This window comes from Malus domestica, chromosome 02 (assembly GCF_042453785.1).
Source record: "Malus domestica chromosome 02, GDT2T_hap1".
Lineage (NCBI taxonomy): Eukaryota > Viridiplantae > Streptophyta > Magnoliopsida > Rosales > Rosaceae > Malus > Malus domestica.
In genome coordinates this window covers 2,804,685-2,826,365 of record NC_091662.1, presented here as the reverse complement: position 1 = coordinate 2,826,365, position 21,681 = coordinate 2,804,685, and the positions used below count along the sequence as shown (strand labels likewise).

The window sequence follows — 21,681 nt, the reverse complement described above, 5'->3', positions numbered from 1 at the left end:
GTAATGAAATGAGTCACGAATGCAAGTTTAACGAGTAATTTCAAGTCAAACTTTCAGGCGATGCAAAACAAGGAACAACATTAGTTACAAGTTTGACTATGTTATTTACTTTCATTGTTACTAAACCAACATTACATCTTTTTCGAACATGATATTTTAATTACTCTAATATGAAGGAGGGAAAATTAAACTCAGGAACAAAAGGACAGATACTGTCTTAATTAACTAATATAACGTACTTATTTCTCTAAATAAATATTATTTAATTGCATTTTCACGAGCTAATTATTATTGGATTGTCACGTTGGCTTCTATTGTAGAATGTCTGCCAAATTGAGATATGCAGATATTCTGTTGGATATCGAATATATGGTTGCATAATTTTTTTTAAATGAAAATATTTTCCATAAATTGAGAATAGTTGGTGCATAAATTGAGAATAGTTGGTGTTTGGTTTTGCAACAGGTTGAGAAAGACTTCACTAATTTTTTTTTTCTTCCTTTACACTATGTTTGGATCAATAAATTTAAGATTAGCAAGAAATTTTAAAATAATGGAAATTGAATTGATGAGATTTTATTTTCTATAATATGTTAATTTTCTTGTTTGGTTAGCCTAAAAGAACAATGAAATTGAATACGGAATTTGTTAATTTTAAACTCTCAATCATAGAAATTGAGAAATAACACATATGTATATGGAATTTAAACTTGGGAATTGGAGGTTCCAAATTCCAAGTTTTTTTTCAAGCGGAAATTCTAAATTTCTATGTTTATGAATCAAAACAAGAGAATTTGTGCATGTTAATTTACAAATTTTGACTTTATCCAAATTCCAAATTCATTTCCTTCATCCAAACATAATGTTACTTTTATACAATATCAAAAAGAAGAGAAATTTGCTTGTACTTAAAAAAATCAAACATAAGACTCCGAGGAATCGAAATTCGAAAATAAAACTATAATTAGGACAAATAAATATAAATATTCCTAACTTAGTCAATATTAACAAAAAAACTAAGACTTGATGCGAAAATAGAAGCAAACATGATTTGATAATTTTTTTTTTCCCTTTGTAAACAGAGGATTAGCTGATAGCTTTGTCACAGTAGTTCATATTTTCAGAAAACGAGAAGGCTCATAGAAGTATTTTAGATTTTTTTTTTATCACCATTGTATGATATACCAACGACAGTAATCAAACCTAAAACATACTACGTGAAATATAGATAGAAAATTTATCCCAACTACTGTACCGTCTTAGTAATGTTCATGATGTGATCACCTATTGAAAAATTAAAATTGTTGAGAGAAAAAGTCGAAAAGCATCTTTGGGCACGTGAGGTTTTTCTTTTCATGGGGACCACTCATTAGTTGAGGAAGACCAAATATATAGTTAGAGAGCAGAGAGTTGCCTTACTTTGAGTTTGAATTGCAAAGTGCAAACGGTGGCTAACAAAATGAGGGTTTTGTCTAGAACCAGTGAAGAACATTACAGCACACACATTGTCTTATAACCTTCATGCATAAAATGTACATCGATTCAATTGTATCGTATAGCATATATTCATAGCAAGTTAGCAACATGGCGAAACAAAGTATTCCAAGTATGTAGGGTTTAGGTCAAATGACGTGATTCGGGAATATAAAAGAATTTTTTGATGTACTTAAAACACTATCACATAATGATATTATTTTACATATTTTGAACAACATAATCATGAATTACGACTAAATTAGGTCAAAAAGTCCGCATGCATGGGGTTCAATACTTTTTTCTTCAAAGCATGGCGATCATACTTGCATGTAGCATTTCTCTCCATGCATTGCATGGTGATCGTTCAAGGGTCAAGTTTTCATAAACTAATCGATACGGCACTATTTTTTTAGTTTGGTTTTTTCACTTTTAGAATAGAAAATGGGAGGTATAATCTAAATATAATATGAGTAGCTCAATTTACTTATAAGTACAAATAATATTTCTCTTCTTATCAATATATAATTCAGTCTTAACAACTCTTAGATCCCAAAATCCAAAAATTTACATCTAATAATATAAAAATATTTTTTGACAAACGACAGCGTTAATGAATTAAATTGTTAAGTGGAAGAAAGATCGGTAAATATTTAATCCGCATCAGAATGTATAGACATAATTATTTTACACTACTGCAGTAAAACGCATTTGAGATATTAAGTGGAGAGCTAAGGTGCCTAATTTCTGGTAAAAGTATTTAATTTGCTTATGAAGTGACATTTGCCTGCCTAATTGTCTTTAACAACCGATCGTTGTTTATTTATAATTAGGATAAGGGAATTTTAACGAAAAGCACCCGGTACTGTTCACTTTAACGAAAAACCACATTTTTACACTAAAAAGTCAATCCTTTTATGAGAATGCTTGTGTCCTTCATGGGAACTTACTTATCCTTTTATAAGTGATTAACGAACTTTTACTGTCCGAACATCATAATCAGAACTGTTCATTTTGTTTGTTATCATCTAAAAATTATATATGTAAAAATTATTCAACTTAGAGATCGTTTAATCATTTATATGTGTAACCTAATAAATGGTTTTATTAACAATAAGTAGCATTCTCATAATAAACTGTCCGTTTGTTTTATGCATATGAATGACTAAACAATCTTCAAATTGAAAGATCTTTTGCAGATATGATCTTTAGATAATGATAAAGAGGATAAACGATTTCGATTATGATATTTTTATAGTTAAAAATTGTTAATCATAAATGAGAGAATAAGTAATTCCTTTGACAGAGGGACACAGCCATTATACATCCTTATAAATAAGGAAAAACTAACGAAAAGTAAAAAAAACTTTAGTTTTAATGAAAAATGACAAATAAAGGTTTAGTGAATAGTATCAGAAAATGGTAAAAATATGATTTTTTATTATAAATAAATAGTATCATGAGTGTTTCGTTAAAACTCCCTATAAATCATTGTGATAGCTAGCAAATAGCATAACATTCTAAATTTAAAAAGAGGAAGTCGCTTTTCATGCCAGACCACATATTCGGCAGTTTGGATATGCCAAAGCCACTGTGAAACAGTAGCCCTCTCAGCCTCAGCCCTCAGCCCTCAGGCCCCCCTAGTTTTAGGTGAGCATATATACAACAAAGATTAGTTGCACTTACCCCTTGTTTGTCCCTTTTGAATAAATAAAATCCCAACGTTAATCCCTAATATGTAATCATATTTCAATCAAAATTGAACTATTCACAAGTTTTAATTGGTTTTTTTATACCAAAATTGTTATATAAACTATTTTTGTGGCGTTTAAACCAAACTATAAATTTGTATGCATTAGTAGTTCATTCAATCAATGACGAGCATTATATCTTCCATACCTTTTTGATCCTGGATCACTGTGATGAACACATGAAATGTTAAGGGCTTATAGGCGAGAAAATGACGGTATTACATTTTAAAGTGTGTTTAATGACTTAAGTTGATAAAAATTGGATAAAATAGCTTTGAATATAATAGTAGAGATGAAATTAGCAAATTTTAATGAATTTAGGGACTTATTATACCAAAAAAAATAATTCATGGACCTAATTTTCACTTAGGTAATAGTTCAGGGACTAAATCGACACTTGACCCTGTGAATATTTTTGCTCACCACCTCATTTATCACCGTTGAACGAGGTTAAATTTCGAGATCTGTGTGTATTAAAAAACTCAACAACCACATTTTTCAAAATTTTCTTAATTGTTTTCGCGAAGTTTTACCATAAAGAAATTTTAAAACGAATTTTTCATGTGATTCAATAAAAGTTACTTATGGGACTCAATAAACAATTTGAATACTTAACCACTAAAGGTAGTCTTGTGGTTGGAGATGATTCCAGACCCATATTTCATACGACACGTCTTAAGTTCGATTTCTGATACTGGTAAATCACATAATGGCGCTCAGGAGAGGCTAAAATTCATTTGTGATGCTCCCCAACTATCACAAAAATAAATTGTTATAGCGAAATCACCATCTAGTTCTTTACAAAAAAAAAAAAAAAAAACAACAACAAAGCTTATTCCTGTGTTATCTGTTTGCTATTTATGTAAAGCTACTTTAAGCAATGTAGAAAACGTGCATTGTTTCTTGGCTAATACGTTTCTTCATAAACATTTTATATTGAATACGTTTTTGGTTTGTTATTAAACCTCTTGCTTTTTAAGTTTTAATAAAAGTTGGAACGTCGCTTTTGGCCATCCTCCATAATCCTCTCTGATATTCATGTGTTTGCTTGCAAGCAAAAGACTCTCTGTAGCACACAAAAATGAGGCATCAACATCATTAATTTCTGTCACTTTTCTATTTCTTATTCTCTATATATAGAGAAAATTTTCAATGTGTCGAAAATACGGTTTGGTATATTAAGTGTTATAATATAAGTGGTTAGAATATTTTTTTTTTTCTTCAAGTTTCTAATTACTTATATTATGACATTTGATGTACTGGACCATATTCTTGTCACACGGAAAAATCTCTCATGTTATAGACAACAGATATGACCTCCTACGACACATTAATGTATTGTTGCATGGATGATGGATCCACGTCATTCTTTGATATCATCTCAGGTGAGAAAATGGCTAAAAAGAGACTCCGAGCATGAAAATAACTTCCATGCATCTAGAATTCTATAATAAGATATTTCATAATGCAATATAACATGAGAAATATAAAAACATGATAATATTTGATTGACTTGTAATACCACATCCTTGCCCATTCAAAGGGACAAGGATTGTCTGCCTTCCTTGTTCTCGTGTACTCCTGTTTTGTGTGGTCACGGTTAAACCACGTCAACATTTTATATTGTTTTTTTTTATAGAGATAATAAGACAAAAATAAATAGTAATATAAAATATTGACGTGGTTTAACCGTAATCACACAAACAGAAGGGCATGAGAGGGTACGGAAACAAGGAGGGCAGACAATCCTTGTCCTATTAATGGATGCTCGGGCAATGCGGTAGGTTCGAGTAGGGTGGAGATCGAAGCCTTGTGGACCTGTGGTTGGGTTGGGAAGAGGTTGGTCCTTGACCAAGCCCATCCAATTCCCAATGCCTCCCAACATTCAACCTTGCAGACTTGCAGTTGTAGGAGCAACCAAAAATTTGATTGACTTGTAAATATCTGAGCAGGAGCAACCAAAAATTGGTTAATTAAGTATAAATTTACGGCAAAACCAAAGACAAGAAATCAAACCACTACGAGGTGACTCAGTGATTGAGAATAAATTTCAGGTTGGTATTCTACATGATATGTCTAGGTTCGATTCTTGGAGGTCGTGAATCAGACAATGGTGGTTAGAGGAGGACAGAATGCTTCTATGAGTAATTTTGACCCCTGAAAGAATAGGCTGCCGTGGCAAAGACACTAGCTGATCTCTTAATAAAAATAAATAAAAATAAAATAAAAAGACAAGAAATCAAAGCTAGCAAATATCATTGTCTCAATGTCATGACTCATGATCATATGATGTGAAAGTACTAATAGTGATTACATTATTTCCGTATTATCAACCTCTTTTTCAGTAGAGAGCAAACGAAACGAGTGGTGCATACGTGCGTTGGGAGAGCACATACGCTCGCTCTAATTAATGTGACTACGACCATGTCTGCTAAAGAGACGACATATTTAAGTTGCATATAACGACATGATAATTAAGTTTACATTTTAGGCGGATGAGAGGAAATCCAAAGTATAAAACCGCAGAGAAACAAAACGACGGGAATTAGATGAATGACATTCTCTCCTCCTGGAGGGTTATGAAGCAGACCAATTTCCTTTTTGGTAGCATGGTCTGAGTTTCCATTGGAATACACCGGCAAGTCTTCGGAAGCTGCTGCAGTTTTTAGAAGCGGAGTTGAGGCCAGGGACAGAGACGCCGGCGAGAAGTTCACCAAGAACTCTTCCGAGGCTCGGGCAGTGCTCGACGATCTATGCATTTTCGGAACAAGAAGGCGAAGGGGTAATCGGGTGATCGAAAACGATGGAGAACAAGAAGAACGAAGTGCTACCAGACCTTATAGCAGAGAAGGAGAGGAAAATAATTAGTATATATAATGGAGCTTGCTAGGATCGGCAGGAAAGGCTGGAAGATCAAAGGATAACAGCTTTGCTTGCAGAGCCAAAAATGCAGGGAAGTAGCATGAGATAATGCCACCTTAGCTTAAAATCAGCTTCTTCCAGGACAATTAAAGGCATGCATGCATGTGATGAACCAAAAAGTCAAATTATGCTGGCTGTCATGTGTAACATAAACATACTTGTTTATTTTAAGACATTATCAACTAATAGATAAGAAGACTAGGACTTTTGAGTCAAAATCATGTGACTCAACGGAGATAACAAACTAAAACGATCAAAGAACCACTATGATATCATGAAATTAACGCTTCTCCAAACTTAGTTGACGAAGTATTAAGTAAAGTGGAACACAAAAGATAAGTCGAGAGAGTATAGCATGACAAAATTGAGTACAAAGAGTAAAATGAGATTTTAAGCCATTATCAACTAATGGATAAGAAGAATCGAACATTTGAGTCGAAAGTCATGAATAACCAAATATGGACGTTGAAAAAAGAAAAAAAAAACAAATGTGGCTTACACCAGTTCGTTTGCACCTAAGTTCAAATTCCCTTCCTCGTCCATTTTCGAAAGGTGTATGATACATTTTGCGCTGTATCGGCGTTTGAACGGAACCCGGAAAAGGGGTTCAAACGTTCTCCGGTATGACACTGCAAAATTTAATGTGACCATAAGGACCCAATTCTGATGAAATTACCATAACTTGGCTTCAAAATATCACAAGATTAGGACATAACAAATATTCGAGTATAGCGAAACTGCTGCAAAACTCCACAAAACTTGCAAATATAATTTGTAGGACTGATCACATCTTACAATCCAGTCTTACAGGATCCGTGTCTCCGGTCACTCTATGAAATATCTATTTGTGAAACGCGGAACTAACTCGCCAGACTGCTGTCGAATCTCACAGCTGAACTCAACCTCCATTAATCTATGATTCTCCTTTGACCGTTTCATTGAGAAAGAACCATTTAGTTTATCCCCTTCAGTGATGCGAGCCGGAGGGTTCAACAGGAAAACCTGTTCAATAAACAAGGGGGACAAGCATGGAAGAAATTAGATGCTGTAATCAAAGATGCGAGCAAGAAATCAATTTCTTATTGGATTGCCTAGAACATGGTAACGGAAACTTTACGTCAAAGAATATTCCATAGAAGCTAAATGTTGGTAAAATCTATCTACATGCTCCACATAAGTTTTTCATGCCTTTGCTCATTATTTGGTTCCGGTAAGTGTGCCTATGTATAAGTGAAGAGAACAGTTGAAAAGACATCATGAATAGTAGTGCACCGGCAACACGAAGTTAGGTGCGATGTTCTACTTATTCAGTGGCATGTCAATACACGAATTCTCTGGGCCCTAATTACACAAAACTACACTAACGGTGATACAGATAGATGAAGTAAAGCTTTGCAAAGTTGATATGTTATCTTATAGAAATACATACATCTTCCTACGATATCGCACAACGGCATATTGATTTAGACAATTACAAAAATATGAGGAAAAGATTTTTGGCAGAATAACCTGTTGGCCCCAGTGAGTGCTATCGTCCACACTAGGAGCAGTAGTCAACTCGACCTCTTCCTGAGCTGGATCCTCCTTTCTTCCCTGGTATGCCAGATGAGGATAAGTTTCATGTTACATTGAGCATGAAAATATTGAATAGTGTTTTCAATCTACAAGATAAAGGGATGCAAAGATCAACTTACTCGAAATTGAACATCAAACCATCCCCCGTACCCGCAGAGCCTTGTGTTCTGAAGAGTTACTGTTGACGAAAAGTTCGAATTGACTTCGAGGATGTCACTGACTGAGGCAGTTAAACAATCAATCTCCTTTATTGAAGCAGCTGTCCCTATAACTTGATGTGGATGAAGGTTGTTCCACAATGATGTCTGCAGAAATTTCATAGCATGCAGTTCAAGATGTTGGACACCGGAAGGAGCATGCATTAATTGACAAGCCCGACTATAACTATATATACAGTATACAGAGACTCTGCCTGGATGAACATCGCACAACAATGTACAACATAAAATACAAGTCTATCAAACAGACTAAGATGATTTAAACACATTATAATTATAGAAATTACCTGAAGATAGTATTTCTTCTGCTCTTGCGAGAAAGGCTTTGTTAGAACACTCATATCAACACCATAATAATTTTTTGTCTCATCTGTGAAACGTTCCCAATCGTCCATAGATGAATCATAATCATTATTTTTTTGATCTCCCAATCCAGTCCTAATAGGTGCCACCCACATAGTAGCATGGCTAGGATACCTGTGAAACCAAAAATTCATCCTGAGTTATAATCTAAAATATTCTGTAAACAATTTGAGGATTGCCTAATTAACATAATAAAACTAGAACGGGTCAAGATAAATTTCCCTGTCTCCAACAGACAATACTGATTACAAGCAAACTCCACGACTCAAATCTAAGGACCAATAACAAGGAGATAAAGAATTGGCGAAAGCATAGTTCGAAAAGACAAATTACCACATTTTGAAAAGACATGAAAGCTTTCCGACAAGTACTCATATAATCTTGTCATATGGGGATGCATTCTGATGACTTATTAACAGATGCAAGTGTTGAGTTTCAGAAAAATACAGATCTTTATCAGTACTCAGTAGAACAAAATTCACCAAACTTTAGACTACAGACACAAAGTACCAATTATGGAAGTGTGTGCTTGCAACATCTGATGTAAATGCTAGGAATACTTACATGACTCCAGTTGGCTTTAACCACCGGTCACGTGCACATATCACTGAATCAAACATCGATTCACGCAGCAGGAAATACCCCATCCACTCAGAAATGATCACGTCCACTGTGCACCAGTACAGAATCACATAAGCATGACAGTAATCAAAACAACATTACTAAACTAAAATTGTCAAATTTTTCAACAATGCCAAACCTTTCTCTGGCAGGACAACATCCTCCATGGAGCCCTCAATCACCTCAACCACGTCCTGAAGGTTATTCGCTTTTACAACTGCACGTGCATGTTCGGCCATGGAAGTTGCTTCAACGGCATAAACCTTCCTCGCCCCAGCTTGCGCTGACCAAATTGCGAGAATGCCACTCCCTGCTCCCACATCCAACACAGCCTGCTCCACAATTAAACCAAATTAATCCCAATTAATCCCAAATTATCGATAGCACAACAAATTCTCACATTCCTAAGAAACAAATGCCTACTACATAGCAAAGGTGAGTAACAGATACACCATTTTCAGCAAAGCTTCGTTCTTTTCGGTTCAAAAAACCAAATTAATCCCAATTCTTCAACAGTTTGACAAAATTCTCACATTCCAAAGAAACAAATATCTACTTCAAAGCAAAGCCGAGTTTAAAATACAGCTTTTTTCAGTAAATTTTCGTTCTTTCCGGCCTTAAAACCAAATTAATCCCAAATATTTTACAGCATAACAACAAATGGTAAAATTTATAGCTTTTTCAAGTAAAGTTTCGTTCTTTTCGGTTCTTAGAGCAATGAAACAGGGGGCAAAAGAGTAATTAAGTAGTGAGCTCATGAGATGTTGTACCTTGCCATGGAAGTGGTGCTTGTTCTTGAAAACGGCGTTGTAGTAAGCGTCCATGCGGACTCGATCAGAGAGCATCTCCTTCTGGTGGTAGAGGAAGGCGTAGGTGCAGAAGTAGTTGGCGAAGTCGACGCCTTTGTCCACGGGGGCGCCGCCAGCGTCGCCATTGCTGGTGCCGCTCTGGTCCCCGCCACGGCCGCCGTTTCTGTGGCTCCCCATGTAGCTAGTGTAGGAAATGGTGGTGGCGGACTGGTAGTGATCAATGAAATCCTCTCTCACTCGGGGAAGAGACACAGAGAGAGGAGGGGGGGGGGGGGGGGGGCAGGGCTTTTGGTATTAGGGTTTTAGGGCAACATCGATGTAGCAATGGGGTCCTTTTGCCTCCAGCTGCTCTCTATTCACCATTCAGCTTGCCACTTGCATTTTCTTATTAATAAACTACTATAGTGGAAAGCTTTTCTTTTTATTCGTCTATTTTATTATTCGACCATGTTAGGGCCATCACATTTTTAGGAATGAGATTTGCTCTAGATCTCTGTATTTGAAGTCCGAAGTTAAGAAATTCGGATCTTTGAGGAAAGAGAAAAAGATTAAGGTTGTTCAATTCTTTGTATTTTTTTAAGTAGGGCCAATAGGATGAGCTAATGGGGTCATAGAGAGACCATATTTATGTGTCTTATATCTATCATTTTGTTAAAAGATGTGCGACCTACTTGTATTAATAGACTTATGCATCTATCAGAAAATGGTATGATAGGTATTATATATAAGTATGGTCTCCCTAACACTATTCAATCAATCATAATAATTATTATAGCATAGAAGCGTAAGTCGTGAGAGAGTGGAGAATAATGAATTTGAAATTTTGAATTATGATAAGTCGAGTTCAAACCTCTCCAATGTAACGAAGGGAAAAACAACATGCATTGTGTTTTATCCACCTCACTCAAGCTCTCTGCTTTTTCCTTCTCTAAGAAAATTTTCAATCGGCTAGAACTACGGCCCAGTACACTAAGTGTCATGATATATTTGGTTTAAAATTTTAAGTTTCCAACCAATTGTATTATTATACATAGTGTATCAGGTCGTATTTATACACAAATCTCTCCCCCACACTCCCTTTCTTCCCATCATTTCAACAAGTAGAATTGAGCCGTTGGTTTCTATGGTTTTGTTTGCAACAACAAAACAGGGGGCCTACAAAAGAATCTATGCAACGTCACATGAATCCAAATAGTTGGAAGTTCTTGTCACATTGCACATTGTTGTTTAGTGTCTAAACCTCCCGTTAATCCCGATTAATTAGCTGCAACAACAAAACAAGAACTGTTTAGGTTTCTTCATTATCTGTAATGTTTTGCTGATTCCCTGAATCTAAAATTAATCATACCCCGGACTCGGTCTTGCAATCTCCGATTTTGTCAAGAACTCGAATATAATACGAATTCTGTCAGTGTTAATCAAGGAAAAACTTTGTTTAAAGTGCAATCAAGGGGTTAAACCACTTGTCTTTAGCTTAAGGGATTGAATCAGTCAATATATATATTTAAACTAATTAACATTTGTTTATGGTCGATGACTAGGTCAGATTATGATTAGGTCAGATTATTGTTCGGTTCATCGTCTTTCATATGGTAATTAACACTTATCTTTAGCTTAAGGGATTGAATCAGTCAATATATATATTTAAACTAATTAACATTTGTTTATGGTCGATGACTAGGTCAGATTATTGTTCGGTTCATCGTCTTTCATATGGTAATTGGCTTTTTCCAAATCCCACAAATCAATTAGGACTTGGATTGTCTGCCCTCCTAGTTGTGGTGCCCTTCCATACCATCCTATTTTGTGCGGTCACGGTTAAGCCACCTAAATATTTTATATTTTTATTATTTTTTGTCTTATTATCTCATTAAAAAATTAATATAAAATATTGATGTGGCTTAACCGTGACCGCACAAAATAGGAGGGCATGGAAGGGCACCACAACTAGGCGGGCAGACAATCCTTGTCCAATGAATTATAATGCAGCAGAAAAGAACTAGCTAAACATGTTTAACGAAGGGCGGTGTTTCATCAAGTCGTGTAAGCAATGCGGATTCATGAATGTTTGCCCAAAAGGTTGACGAGTAAAAGTTAAGGTCATTCTTAGCATTATAATGGGATATTATAGGTGTGAATGGCCATTTGATTTCAGAAAGAGATTTAATTTTCTGCAGAAAATATATATTTCTAAATAATTGACCAGATAAAGGGCGCCCCAAACTTGCGAGGGTCAGGACAATATTTATCGTACGCAGTCTTACCCTTACTTTGCAAAGAGACTGTTTCCATGACTCGAACATGTGACATTTCAGGTACAAAAGAGCAACATTTCTGTTGCGCCAAGACTCGCTCAAAATCGAACAGATAAAACCCTTATAATATTAGATTTACGATTAATATCAATTATTAAACAAAATATTAGGTGACTTCTTATTAAATAATGAATTGTTCAAAAGTATAAAACTATGGTGGTTGTTCACAAAAAGATTATGAATCATGTCAAAAGCTCAGAAGCTCCTTCTCTCTCTCTTTATCCGAAAACAAGGATGAAGCTTTTGCAATGAAGGACAGAAAAGCTAACATAGTAGCTTCATCGTCGATCATCGCGCTCGTTGTTTTTATACTCGTTGCGCGAATCACTCTCAAACTTTCGCCAACTTTCTTCCTCATTTGCGGGGCAGGTGTTGCTGTGATCCTTGCTGTGTTTGTATGGCTAGCGATCAGACACCATTACAATTGCCGGAGAAAGCTCTTGGAATCAAAATACGCGTCAGAAGGAAAGGAACTTCGCATGGAGTATAGTTTTCTTCGAAAAGTTGCGGGGGTTCCCACGAAGTTTAGGTACAAGGAGATAGAGGATGCAACAGATCATTTCAAGGCATTGCTTGGGAAAGGGGCTTCAGCTTCTGTTTACAAAGGGATCCTAAGTGATGGGACTCAAGTGGCAGTGAAAAAGCTCGATGTAGAGGAGCGCGGCGAGAGGGAGTTCAGGTCAGAAGTTGCGGCGATTACAAGCCTGCAACATATCAATCTTGTGCGCCTTCTCGGGTATTGTTGTGTTCCTGCAGGACCACGATTCTTGGTTTATGATTTCATCCCAAATGGATCGTTGGATTCTTGGATTTTCTCTCAGAAGGGAAGGCCTAATCGACGTGGGGGGTGCTTGCCTTGGGACACAAGGTACAGGGTTGCAGTTGACGTTGCTAGAGCGCTTTCTTACCTGCATCGTGATTGCAGGTCAAGGATTTTGCACCTTGATGTGAAGCCAGAGAACATCCTTTTGGACGAGAATTACAGAGCAATTGTCGCGGATTTTGGCCTTTCGAAGTTAATGGGAAAAGACGAGAGTAGAATCATGATCACGATTCGGGGGACCAGGGGCTACTTGGCTCCTGAGTGGCTCTTGGAGCATGGAATTTCCGAAAAAACAGATGTGTACAGTTACGGAATGGTGCTTCTTGAGATGATCGGAGGGCGGAGAAACATTAGCTTCGTCGAAAAGGGCAATGCCACCAACAAGTCCCAGAGGAAAGGGGAGTATTTTCCCAAAATTGTGATCGAGAAAATGGGAGAAGGTAAGCTTATGGAAGTTGTTGATCAAAGGCTGATCGAAAGTGGACGCGTTGACGAAAGGGAGGTAAAAAAACTTGTTCATATAGCTCTATGGTGCGTACAAGAGAGGGCTAGGCTTAGGCCTACCATGTCACATGTGGTGGAGATGCTTGAGGGCCGGACGCCCGTGGAGGAGCCTCCCGACACCCAAATGGTGGTTGTTGATTTTTTGGCGATGGACGACGAGACGAATGACGGCAACAAGAGGGCAAAGATTGGTAGTGCAGCCTTGGCAACACAAGAAGTAGAGAGCAATGATGCATCCACATCAACATGTTCATATGGAAATGCAATGTCCATGATAGCCCCAAGATAGACCCATGAACATGATTGATTGGTTGCTTCTTAATTTGTGGATATTCAAATTCATATCTCATCCCTTCATGAATAATATTTATTGTATTGTCCTTTGAAATCCTTTGAAAATTATTGTGACATGTAACTTACCTTTGAAATCAAGTTTCGTGTTTAACTTATTTTATACCGTCAAGCGGGCTAAACTCTCTAATTACGATAACAAATAATATTATTTACGCTAAAGAAAGGGAGTGGGGCTTAGCCTCACAATAGACTAGCAATAATGTGGTTCAAATTCGTCTTTGACGATAACCAAATCTAAAACATCTTACTTAGAAGTAAAGAGAAAACTACTAGATCGTAGTACTAAGTGACAATAATGAGAAAGATTATTAGACAACAATATTAAGCAACATGGGGACCCATGATTTTGAAATATGAGTAAATTATAAGGGTATTTGGTCAAACGGCAAGATGAGATGAAGAAAGTGGGACCAGCATAGCAAATAATCGCACTGAGATATAGGACCAATGTCCAGCAATTTCTAGTCTCAAAAGTATGTTGTGTACTCGTTCGAAATTGTTTTTAAAATTATTAAAAGATTTCGATCAATAATGTGTTTTTTTAGAAAGTATTTTTAGTGTTTTTTCTAAAGATTGAATTTAAAAAATATTTTTTAGTACTTTAAAGCAATGAAATTTAACGAAAAGTTCTCGGTACGATTTATTTTAAAGAAAAATTTATGGTACTGTTCAGGTTAACGAAAAACCATATTTTTACATTAAAAGATCAATCATGGTACTATTTATTTTACCATTTATTTTGTCATTTTCGTTAAAAATTTAAAATTTTTAAATCATTTTCATTGGTTTTCTTTTAAAAATATGATTCTGGAATTTTCTTTTCAACTCTTATTATTTCAGAGACACGTGGCACGCATCGATGGTGTTACCTAGATCGACGGATGAGATTTTTTTCATCATTTTATTCTTCGACGCAAAACGACAGTACATCAAACGACAGGAAACATGAGGTGAACATATATGGGGGAAGCAAGAGGAAGGAGACAGCGTCTAAGGCTTGTTTGAGGTATGAACTGACTCTGCATCAATGGCGTAAAACCCTAAAGCCCAATTTTATTTTCTGCTCAATTTTATCTAATTTTATTTAATTTGCTTAACTTAATTTTAAAAATTCAGTATTTATGCTTCTACATCATTTCTGGTTTCTGTTTTGCTGTTTTGTAGTAGCCAAGCTTTAATTTTTGAGTTCTGGGATTTTTGTTTTGTACTTTTAATTGTATTTTTTGGATTGTTTCTGCTGGATTTATGGTAAATATTACAAATTTTTGTAACGATTCTAGTTTTTCTGTTTTGGGAATTTTTTATTTTTGGTTTCTGGATTAAGGGGTGTTCGGAACAGTGTTAAAGATGCAATTTTTCTTGTTATTTTAGGATTTTTTAGCCCGAATGGTTGAAAAGATTGATTGAAGCAGCCTATGGCTCATGTGTATCTGTTTGGCATTTGGGAAGACCAAAACTCCTAAATGCAGAACCCCTGAGTTGTTATTGTTCGAATGGGGTTGTGTTAGTGTTGTTCGGATCAGATTAGGGTTATTCGCGTACTTGATAGGGTGAGGAAGATGCCGTATGATTGGTCGGGGGAGGGAAGTTAGCCTTAGCCTCGTCCGGCCTGCTTCTACTTACGATAAAAAACCTTGCCACGAGAGAGAAGCCAGTGGCAAATCTAGGTACAGATGGAAATCTATAATGAATGTCTGCTAGCATTGTCAAAGTAATTTTATGCAACTGCTTGTTTGAGCTATCGGAGTTGCTCCAACATGTTAACTATGTGTACTTTATATGTTTTTAACATTAGGGTTTCGTTGTAAAGCTTATCAATAAGCAATTTTAGGAGCCCTCCACAAAGAAGCCGGCTAATATGAATTTTTTGGTGTTTCTTCATTGCAGGATCTGTGCTCTGTACACTTGCTGCATAGGAGTTTGGTCAGTGGTATTTACTTGAGGGACCAAATATGAGCTCTACTGGTCCCTCTGTTGGCTCTGGTTAGTTTGTTTGCCTTTCTTTGCGTAGCTATTATTTAGTGAAGAAGTTTTGATACTGATTGCCATATCCATGAGTGGTCACTGAGTCGTGTAATTTTCTGCTTGTGTCAAAGGATTGTTGACCTTAACCCTACCAATTTAATTGATCGTGTCAAACGACTTGACACCAACTGGACCTGTCTACTAATGATGCCGTGTTCGAGTCAACTCGTATATCCTATGAGCTAGAAGCATGTGACTAGGATCCCATTTATTCTTAAACCAAACTATTACTCAATCCACCATCTAAGAGCTAGCAAAAATAAGAAAACTTATCCTATGCTTTTATAAAAATTTGTAAAATATTCTAGCAAAGGAACGAAGAGATCACTCATGCTTTTATGGTTCTTCAATTTTCCTTGTTGACAATTTTGGGCTATCTTTCATACTTATCAATTTGCCTCAGGTTTCATTGGTTCTGTTATTTGCACCTTTCTCATTATATTGATTGTATCATGATTTTAGGTGGTAGGACTGCTAGAAGGGCGGTTGAGTTTGGAAGAACCTATGTAGTCAGACCTAAAGGCAAACACCAGGCCACCGTAGTTTGGCTACATGGCCTTGGCGATAATGGTTCCAGGTGATACTTTGGCCTCATTGCTTATGTTACCAATTTTTTGAAGGTTGCATAGTAACCGAGGAAGTTTTTCATTTAAATGACTTTTTATTAATTTCAAAGTTCCTTCATAAAAGAGAATAGTATTTTTTTTTAAATTTTTTTTTGCGAATTAAAACTAGAGAATCATGTGGTCTTTAGAAATTATAATTATCCTTTTTTCTTTATACGTATGCACAATGCACTTGAAGTCTTAAATTTTTGTTTAAGATTTATATTTTTCTGTCTGACAGCTGGTCCCAGCTCTTGGAATCCCTCCCTCTTCCAAATGTAAGAATAAATACGTCCAAACTTTTGGAAATTGAATTTTCATAGTTTACTATCATAACTTATGGTGATAATTATGCGATGCAGATTAAGTGGATTTGTCCAACTGCTCCTACTCAACCAATTTCGATTTTTGGTGGCTTTCCTTCGACTGCTTGTAAGTATTTTTTTCATTAATAATACATTAATGTATCTTCAGCAGTTGGTCTGATTATAGTCACAGAAAAAGAAAATGTCATTCGGTTTTTGGTGAATCGAAGGTCATAAACTCCGCTAAAGTGATTATGTGATATAAACAGGGTTTGATGTTGGAGAACTTTCAGAAGATGCTCCGGATGATGTAGAGGGTTTGGATGCTTCTGCAGCACATGTTGCAAATTTGTTATCAACAGAGCCTGATGACAGTAGGTTTCTTCTTGTTCGATTTTAGCATTTGATGAACTCCAATTGCTGCTATCATTTTTTTTATTTTTTCTGCACGGATGCTCAGAATTTCATTGCCCCTCTTGATTGATGAGATGTTTTGAAAAGACGAGCTTGTAAACTATGAGTAGCGTTTTTTCAAAGTAAACTCTATGCAGGATGTCTCGTCTACAAAACTCTGTTAATGCCATGATTCTAATACCATAGACGCTTTCAAACTTTCTCTGTTACAGTTAAACTTGGAGTTGGAGGGTTTAGTATGGGTGCAGCTACTGCCCTATACTCTGCGACCTGCTTTTCTACAAGAAAATATGGGAATGGTAATCAATACCCATGCAATCTGAGTGCGGTTGTTGGACTAAGCGGATGGCTTCCATGTTCCAAGTTTGTCCTCTCACACTCCTTATCTCGGCTGGATTGTTTTTGCAGTGTATTTAAGTGCCTATAGTTACAAACCCTATTCTCTTTCAGGACCTTGAGTAAGAAGTTAGAAGAAGTAGATGACGCTGCAAGGCGTGCTGCCTCCATTCCGCTTTTGTTATGTCATGGGAAACGTATGCATATGATTATCTCTACTATAAAGATGTTGCTCATTTTATTTGTCTTTTAAATTTATCTTCACCGAAGAAAAGGTTTTGTTGCATCCTTGTCTCTAGCATCTTCTTGCGTAGGTGCTCTGTGGTTTAAATCCTAAGCCGGGCCTAGTTCATAATGCTGTGGATATGATTTATTGCAGGTGATGATGTGGTTTCTTACAAGTTTGGTGAGAAATCGTCGCAGTCCTTAAGGTCCAATGGCTTTCAGGACGTGACATTCAAATCCTATAACGCGTATGTAGTTCTTAGATTATGTCGAAAAGTTGTTGCATATAAATTTATCGAGACAACGAAATACAAGAATGATTTGTTTGAGTACATGCAGGCTTGGTCATTATACAATTCCGGAAGAGATGGACGAGGTTTGTGCTTGGCTAAGATCAAAGTTGGGGCTTGACGGGACTTCTTCGTAGTACGCCCGTGAAAAACTCGAGTGACGGCAAAGGAAGAGGAAGCAGAAGGGAAATATGTAGCAAACAATAATTTCAAGTGTTTAGCACAACCCATATGTCCTGGTTATTATTTGGCTGGTGACGCTGGTTAATTCGATATTCGTGTGTAACTGACATTCATTATTCGAATTATGAACATGTCGTATGTGTCGATATTCCTCTTAAGTGCCTGAGATTGCAATTTCGTGTCGAGTTATTTCTGCGTATGTGTCAAACTACAGAAGAAATTAAATCTGAACTCGGCGGATGAGTACTCTTGCGAGACAAAATGAAACAATTTGTAGCATCATTCCAACATTTGAAAAATTACAGAAGAAATCAAAGACCAAAACACTCAGATTCGTTTCCACTTGCAAAAACAGTTCCCTTCCCTCATGCACAAATCACAAATCATACCAAACTATGACCTAATTTCGGATTCCTCCGTTGAAAAAATTAAATAAAAAATAGCCAAAATAGTAGAAAAACATGCGTCTAGTTGAACGCTTGTGCGCACAGATAATGAATACAATTGAGGCTTTCTTTCGGAAAAGAGGTGCACGTACTTTCCATCCAAGTAAGCCATCCATAACAATGACAGGCACACCAATAACTGGCCAAACCGCTCTTTTTCCGAAGGGCGACTACTTCCTCTATTTGCAAAAGTCGAGGGTTTGTTTCACTTTTGAGCCTCTTTAACAAAAGTTACATCTCCACTTCCCGCCACCGGTGAAAGTGAAGCCAGTGGGGACAGCAGGCGTTTTTCTTGATCGTCATCAACTTCCCCTGACTCACGAGGCATTGTGATTGATAGAGTTTCAGTACCATCTTCTGGACCCAGAAAGAACGTTAGTGGTGTAACAACTATAATCAGCACACTGAATACAGACACTATAATACTGAGTTGAAAATAGTCGAGGGAACTCACCTGACTCGTGATGGTACTCAGGTATTTGTTTAACAGTGGTCACTTGAAGGCTTTCGGGGAGAAGACAACTGCATAAGGCACCTGAAATTACAATGAAAACATGGACTTAAAAACACTTCGAGAAATAAATCAACTCATTTGTGATTGCACGTCTCCGAGAATTACCAATCACCTTGAGAAGTAAAGGGCAGCACATAAATAATACGCAGAATATTACATAAGAAGATGAAGACACAAATCAAAGCATCTAAATCCAACCCTCACAAATGATATGATTTTGATTTTGAGGTTTTAAAGGACATTCATACAGTCCTACCTGAGCAAGAAAAGAAACTATTTCATGCGGTAATTACATTCATCTCAAAGATTTATATCACAGACTAAATCAATTAAAAATGATTGCAAACATAAATGAGTTCCAGCTAACACATACCAATGAAATATAGAACTACTAGAATAGTCAGTAGAAAGTTCTCTTTACCTAGACGAGCAAGCCGATTCACCCATCCAGGAATCCGTTTTTCTGTCAACCTATATGCTATCTCATCTGTGAAATGGTTGCAATTCTTGGTGATGAGATGATAGGTATCCCCATGATACTCTGCCGCAACATTCTCAATAAATGTCCGAAATTCAGAGGGAGGCATATTTATGCGACCAAGTTGAATGGAACATCGATAAATAAAACCTGGGCAGCTCCTTGGTTCCACTTCAAAAACTCCGCTAACTGGGAAGTCATGGGCTCCAAAACCGTACTCTTTGCCATGGACTGTTCATCCAACAGACAGATGATATCGTTAAACATAATTGCTCCTTATTTGCATCTCAAGGAAATGAACGACAACTAAACGAAGTCACTCATTGGTCAGTGCAATTTCCAGAAAGGTTGATTCAAGATTCGGTTCAATTTGTAAAACAACTCTCATAGAAGCTTATAATAACACAATATCCAAACTCAATCAACCAGAAAAATATCTCCAAACACATCGAGAAATCTATCTCTAATACCTCCCCTAATCCTGAGATACGCCCAGGATCGTCACGTGGCAGAAGAAGGTAGCGGTACAATAATACATAGAGTCAACTGGGACTCATACATAATACCTACACACCACGATATGCATCACATTCCGATTAGCAGTTCTTCATAACCAAGCATAAAGGAACAAAAAAGCTGACCAATTCATTTCACATTGTAAAACTTGATCACCATTGCACCATACGAAATGGTATACAACAGCATCGCTCTAGATCCCGGTGCAAACCTTTCAATTCATGTTGCTACACATCTAACTACTATTGGATGCAAAAGAAGCCAAAGTACTCAATAACATAACACAATACAACTACACTTCAAATATGTAAGCACATTCATACTTCAAAACTGCAAATAAGAATCAAACAAATCCGAAAACCCGGCATCCTTCCTTCTCCATGTAAGTATTGAAAGTGCCAAACTTTTTTTTTTTTACTTCAAAAACCAATCTTTAAACACATAAACAATGAGCATAAATGCATATCCATCGTAATTAAGCATGGCCAGAAAAGGAAACAAACGAATCCAAAAATTAACTAAAGAAATCCAATAGAGAAAACCAAAATTGAAAGATACCCAGATCACCAAAACACATAAAAAACGAAAAATCAAACAAAAAGGAAACAATTTTCAGAATTTTCAAAAAAAAAAAAAAGAAAAAAAAGGGAAAGGATTCGAAAGGGTCCTAAAAATTTTACCTTCAATACCGGAGTGAAAGATTCCGAGACCGAACCAGACGGTGTAATTATTGAGGGGGGTGAGGTCGTAGACATTCAACACCACCTGAGTCTCGTAGCCCTTGCGGTTGTTTTCAACCCCGCCGCCGCGTTGAGAGGTGCTCTCCGACCCCATTTTTACCCCCAATTCTTTTCGAATTTCTGAAAAAGCTCCCACAAAGATTTCCAATTTTGCTTCTTTGTTCTTCTCCTCCCCTTCTCAGTCCGTCGGAGAGACAGAGAGAATGTTAAATGCGACACCTTCAGTTCAGAGATCCGTCTTCCGGCGAGATGAGGAAAAATATAGAAAGCTTTGGGACTTTGGATGAATAAATTAAAACGAAAAATAAATATAAACAAAAAAAGTTTAATTTCAAAAATGGAAAGACATCGTGGGCGATGACAAGGTGGAGAAATCTGTATGACTGGCGTTTATACTATTTCACACGTTCACAACACTAAATTTCCACGGTGTTCGGAATACTTTATACTCCAGACATTTTGTCCTGTCACATTTTAATTTTCATAGTTTTTTTTAAAGATTTAATGGTTAAAGATTTCGTAATACCTGATACGCGAAAGTATCATTAAAAATCATGTTATAATAGTAATAGATGACATTTACTTCGAGAAGATAGATCTAAAAGATAGAATTGGTTCAATGTTATTATGACGTATTGATTGAAGTTAGATGACGATAAACTACTGAAATCATTTTATATGATTCATGTATTTTTTCTTCTAGACAATGGAGGATCCAAAAAACATATTGGGATGTTAGTAAGAATAGGGCGCAAAATATTTTAGACAAAGTAGCATGCAAATTGACATTTCATCAAGCCTTTAGTAAGCATGAGGTTGTTTGTCAAGTCGTACTGCACACTTGTCAACATATGCAAACAACTTCCAAATAAGTAT

The 21,681-nt window shown here is 36.4% G+C and overlaps 4 protein-coding genes across 7 annotated transcripts; 2 read left to right on the top strand and 2 right to left on the bottom strand.

Moving 5' to 3' along the window:
• Positions 1 to 6,807: 6,807 nt before the first annotated feature.
• LOC103448368 (protein arginine N-methyltransferase PRMT10-like) lies at positions 6,808 to 10,263 on the bottom strand. Its single transcript, XM_008387625.4, has 7 exons — positions 9,694 to 10,263; positions 9,063 to 9,255; positions 8,867 to 8,972; positions 8,227 to 8,416; positions 7,841 to 8,026; positions 7,656 to 7,739; positions 6,808 to 7,148 (listed from the first exon to the last, which is right to left on the bottom strand). Exons 1-7 carry the CDS (start codon positions 9,907 to 9,909, stop codon positions 6,972 to 6,974), a joined length of 1,152 nt encoding a protein of 383 aa, XP_008385847.2. The 5' UTR covers positions 9,910 to 10,263; the 3' UTR covers positions 6,808 to 6,971.
• Positions 10,264 to 11,757: 1,494 nt separating this feature from the next.
• On the top strand, positions 11,758 to 13,823 carry LOC103418001 (probable receptor-like protein kinase At5g20050). The gene has a single exon (XM_008356161.4). It carries the CDS (start codon positions 12,296 to 12,298, stop codon positions 13,661 to 13,663), a length of 1,368 nt encoding a protein of 455 aa, XP_008354383.2. The 5' UTR covers positions 11,758 to 12,295; the 3' UTR covers positions 13,664 to 13,823.
• Positions 13,824 to 14,631: 808 nt separating this feature from the next.
• LOC103418000 (acyl-protein thioesterase 1-like) lies at positions 14,632 to 18,269 on the top strand. Of its 3 annotated transcripts, none has more exons than XM_029109402.2 (10): positions 14,632 to 14,734; positions 15,616 to 15,711; positions 16,216 to 16,330; positions 16,600 to 16,636; positions 16,721 to 16,790; positions 16,933 to 17,037; positions 17,290 to 17,440; positions 17,528 to 17,610; positions 17,793 to 17,886; positions 17,978 to 18,269. In XM_029109402.2, exons 2-10 carry the CDS (start codon positions 15,681 to 15,683, stop codon positions 18,063 to 18,065), a joined length of 774 nt encoding a protein of 257 aa, XP_028965235.1. In that variant the 5' UTR covers positions 14,632 to 14,734; positions 15,616 to 15,680; the 3' UTR covers positions 18,066 to 18,269. The 3 variants fall into 3 exon arrangements, with proteins under 3 accessions (XP_028965235.1, XP_028965244.1, XP_008354382.2); XM_029109411.2 differs by having other exon boundaries at positions 14,714 to 14,760; XM_008356160.4 differs by having other exon boundaries at positions 14,714 to 15,395.
• A 104-nt stretch (positions 18,270 to 18,373) lies between these two features.
• LOC103417999 (deSI-like protein At4g17486) lies at positions 18,374 to 21,240 on the bottom strand. Of its 2 annotated transcripts, none has more exons than XM_008356157.4 (4): positions 20,746 to 21,240; positions 19,493 to 19,780; positions 19,012 to 19,092; positions 18,374 to 18,914 (listed from the first exon to the last, which is right to left on the bottom strand). In XM_008356157.4, exons 1-4 carry the CDS (start codon positions 20,897 to 20,899, stop codon positions 18,763 to 18,765), a joined length of 675 nt encoding a protein of 224 aa, XP_008354379.2. In that variant the 5' UTR covers positions 20,900 to 21,240; the 3' UTR covers positions 18,374 to 18,762. The 2 variants fall into 2 exon arrangements, with proteins under 2 accessions (XP_008354379.2, XP_008354380.2); XM_008356158.4 differs by having other exon boundaries at positions 18,374 to 18,911; positions 20,746 to 21,225.
• Between the last annotated feature and the right edge of the window lie 441 nt (positions 21,241 to 21,681).

Excerpts from the sequence above, each read along its gene's own strand:
- LOC103448368 (XM_008387625.4), bottom strand. The coding sequence starts at position 9,909 with ATGGGGAGCCACAGAAACGGCGGCCGTGGCGGGGACCAGAGCGGCACC. Across the intron at positions 9,256-9,693 it reads AGCACCACTTCCATGGCAAG|GCTGTGTTGGATGTGGGAGC; the intron begins GTACAACATCTC and ends ATTGTGGAGCAG. Across the intron at positions 8,973-9,062 it reads TGTTGTCCTGCCAGAGAAAG|TGGACGTGATCATTTCTGAG; the intron begins GTTTGGCATTGT and ends ACTGGTGCACAG.
- LOC103418001 (XM_008356161.4), top strand. The coding sequence starts at position 12,296 with ATGAAGGACAGAAAAGCTAACATAGTAGCTTCATCGTCGATCATCGCG.
- LOC103418000 (XM_029109402.2), top strand. The coding sequence starts at position 15,681 with ATGAGCTCTACTGGTCCCTCTGTTGGCTCTG. Across the intron at positions 17,441-17,527 it reads GGATGGCTTCCATGTTCCAA|GACCTTGAGTAAGAAGTTAG; the intron begins GTTTGTCCTCTC and ends ATTCTCTTTCAG. Across the intron at positions 17,611-17,792 it reads TTTGTTATGTCATGGGAAAC|GTGATGATGTGGTTTCTTAC; the intron begins GTATGCATATGA and ends GATTTATTGCAG.
- LOC103417999 (XM_008356157.4), bottom strand. The coding sequence starts at position 20,899 with ATGGGGTCGGAGAGCACCTCTCAACGCGGCGGCGGGGTTGAAAACAAC. Across the intron at positions 19,781-20,745 it reads CTTTCACTCCGGTATTGAAG|TCCATGGCAAAGAGTACGGT; the intron begins GTAAAATTTTTA and ends TTGGATGAACAG. Across the intron at positions 19,093-19,492 it reads GAATCGGCTTGCTCGTCTAG|GTGCCTTATGCAGTTGTCTT; the intron begins GTAAAGAGAACT and ends TTGTAATTTCAG.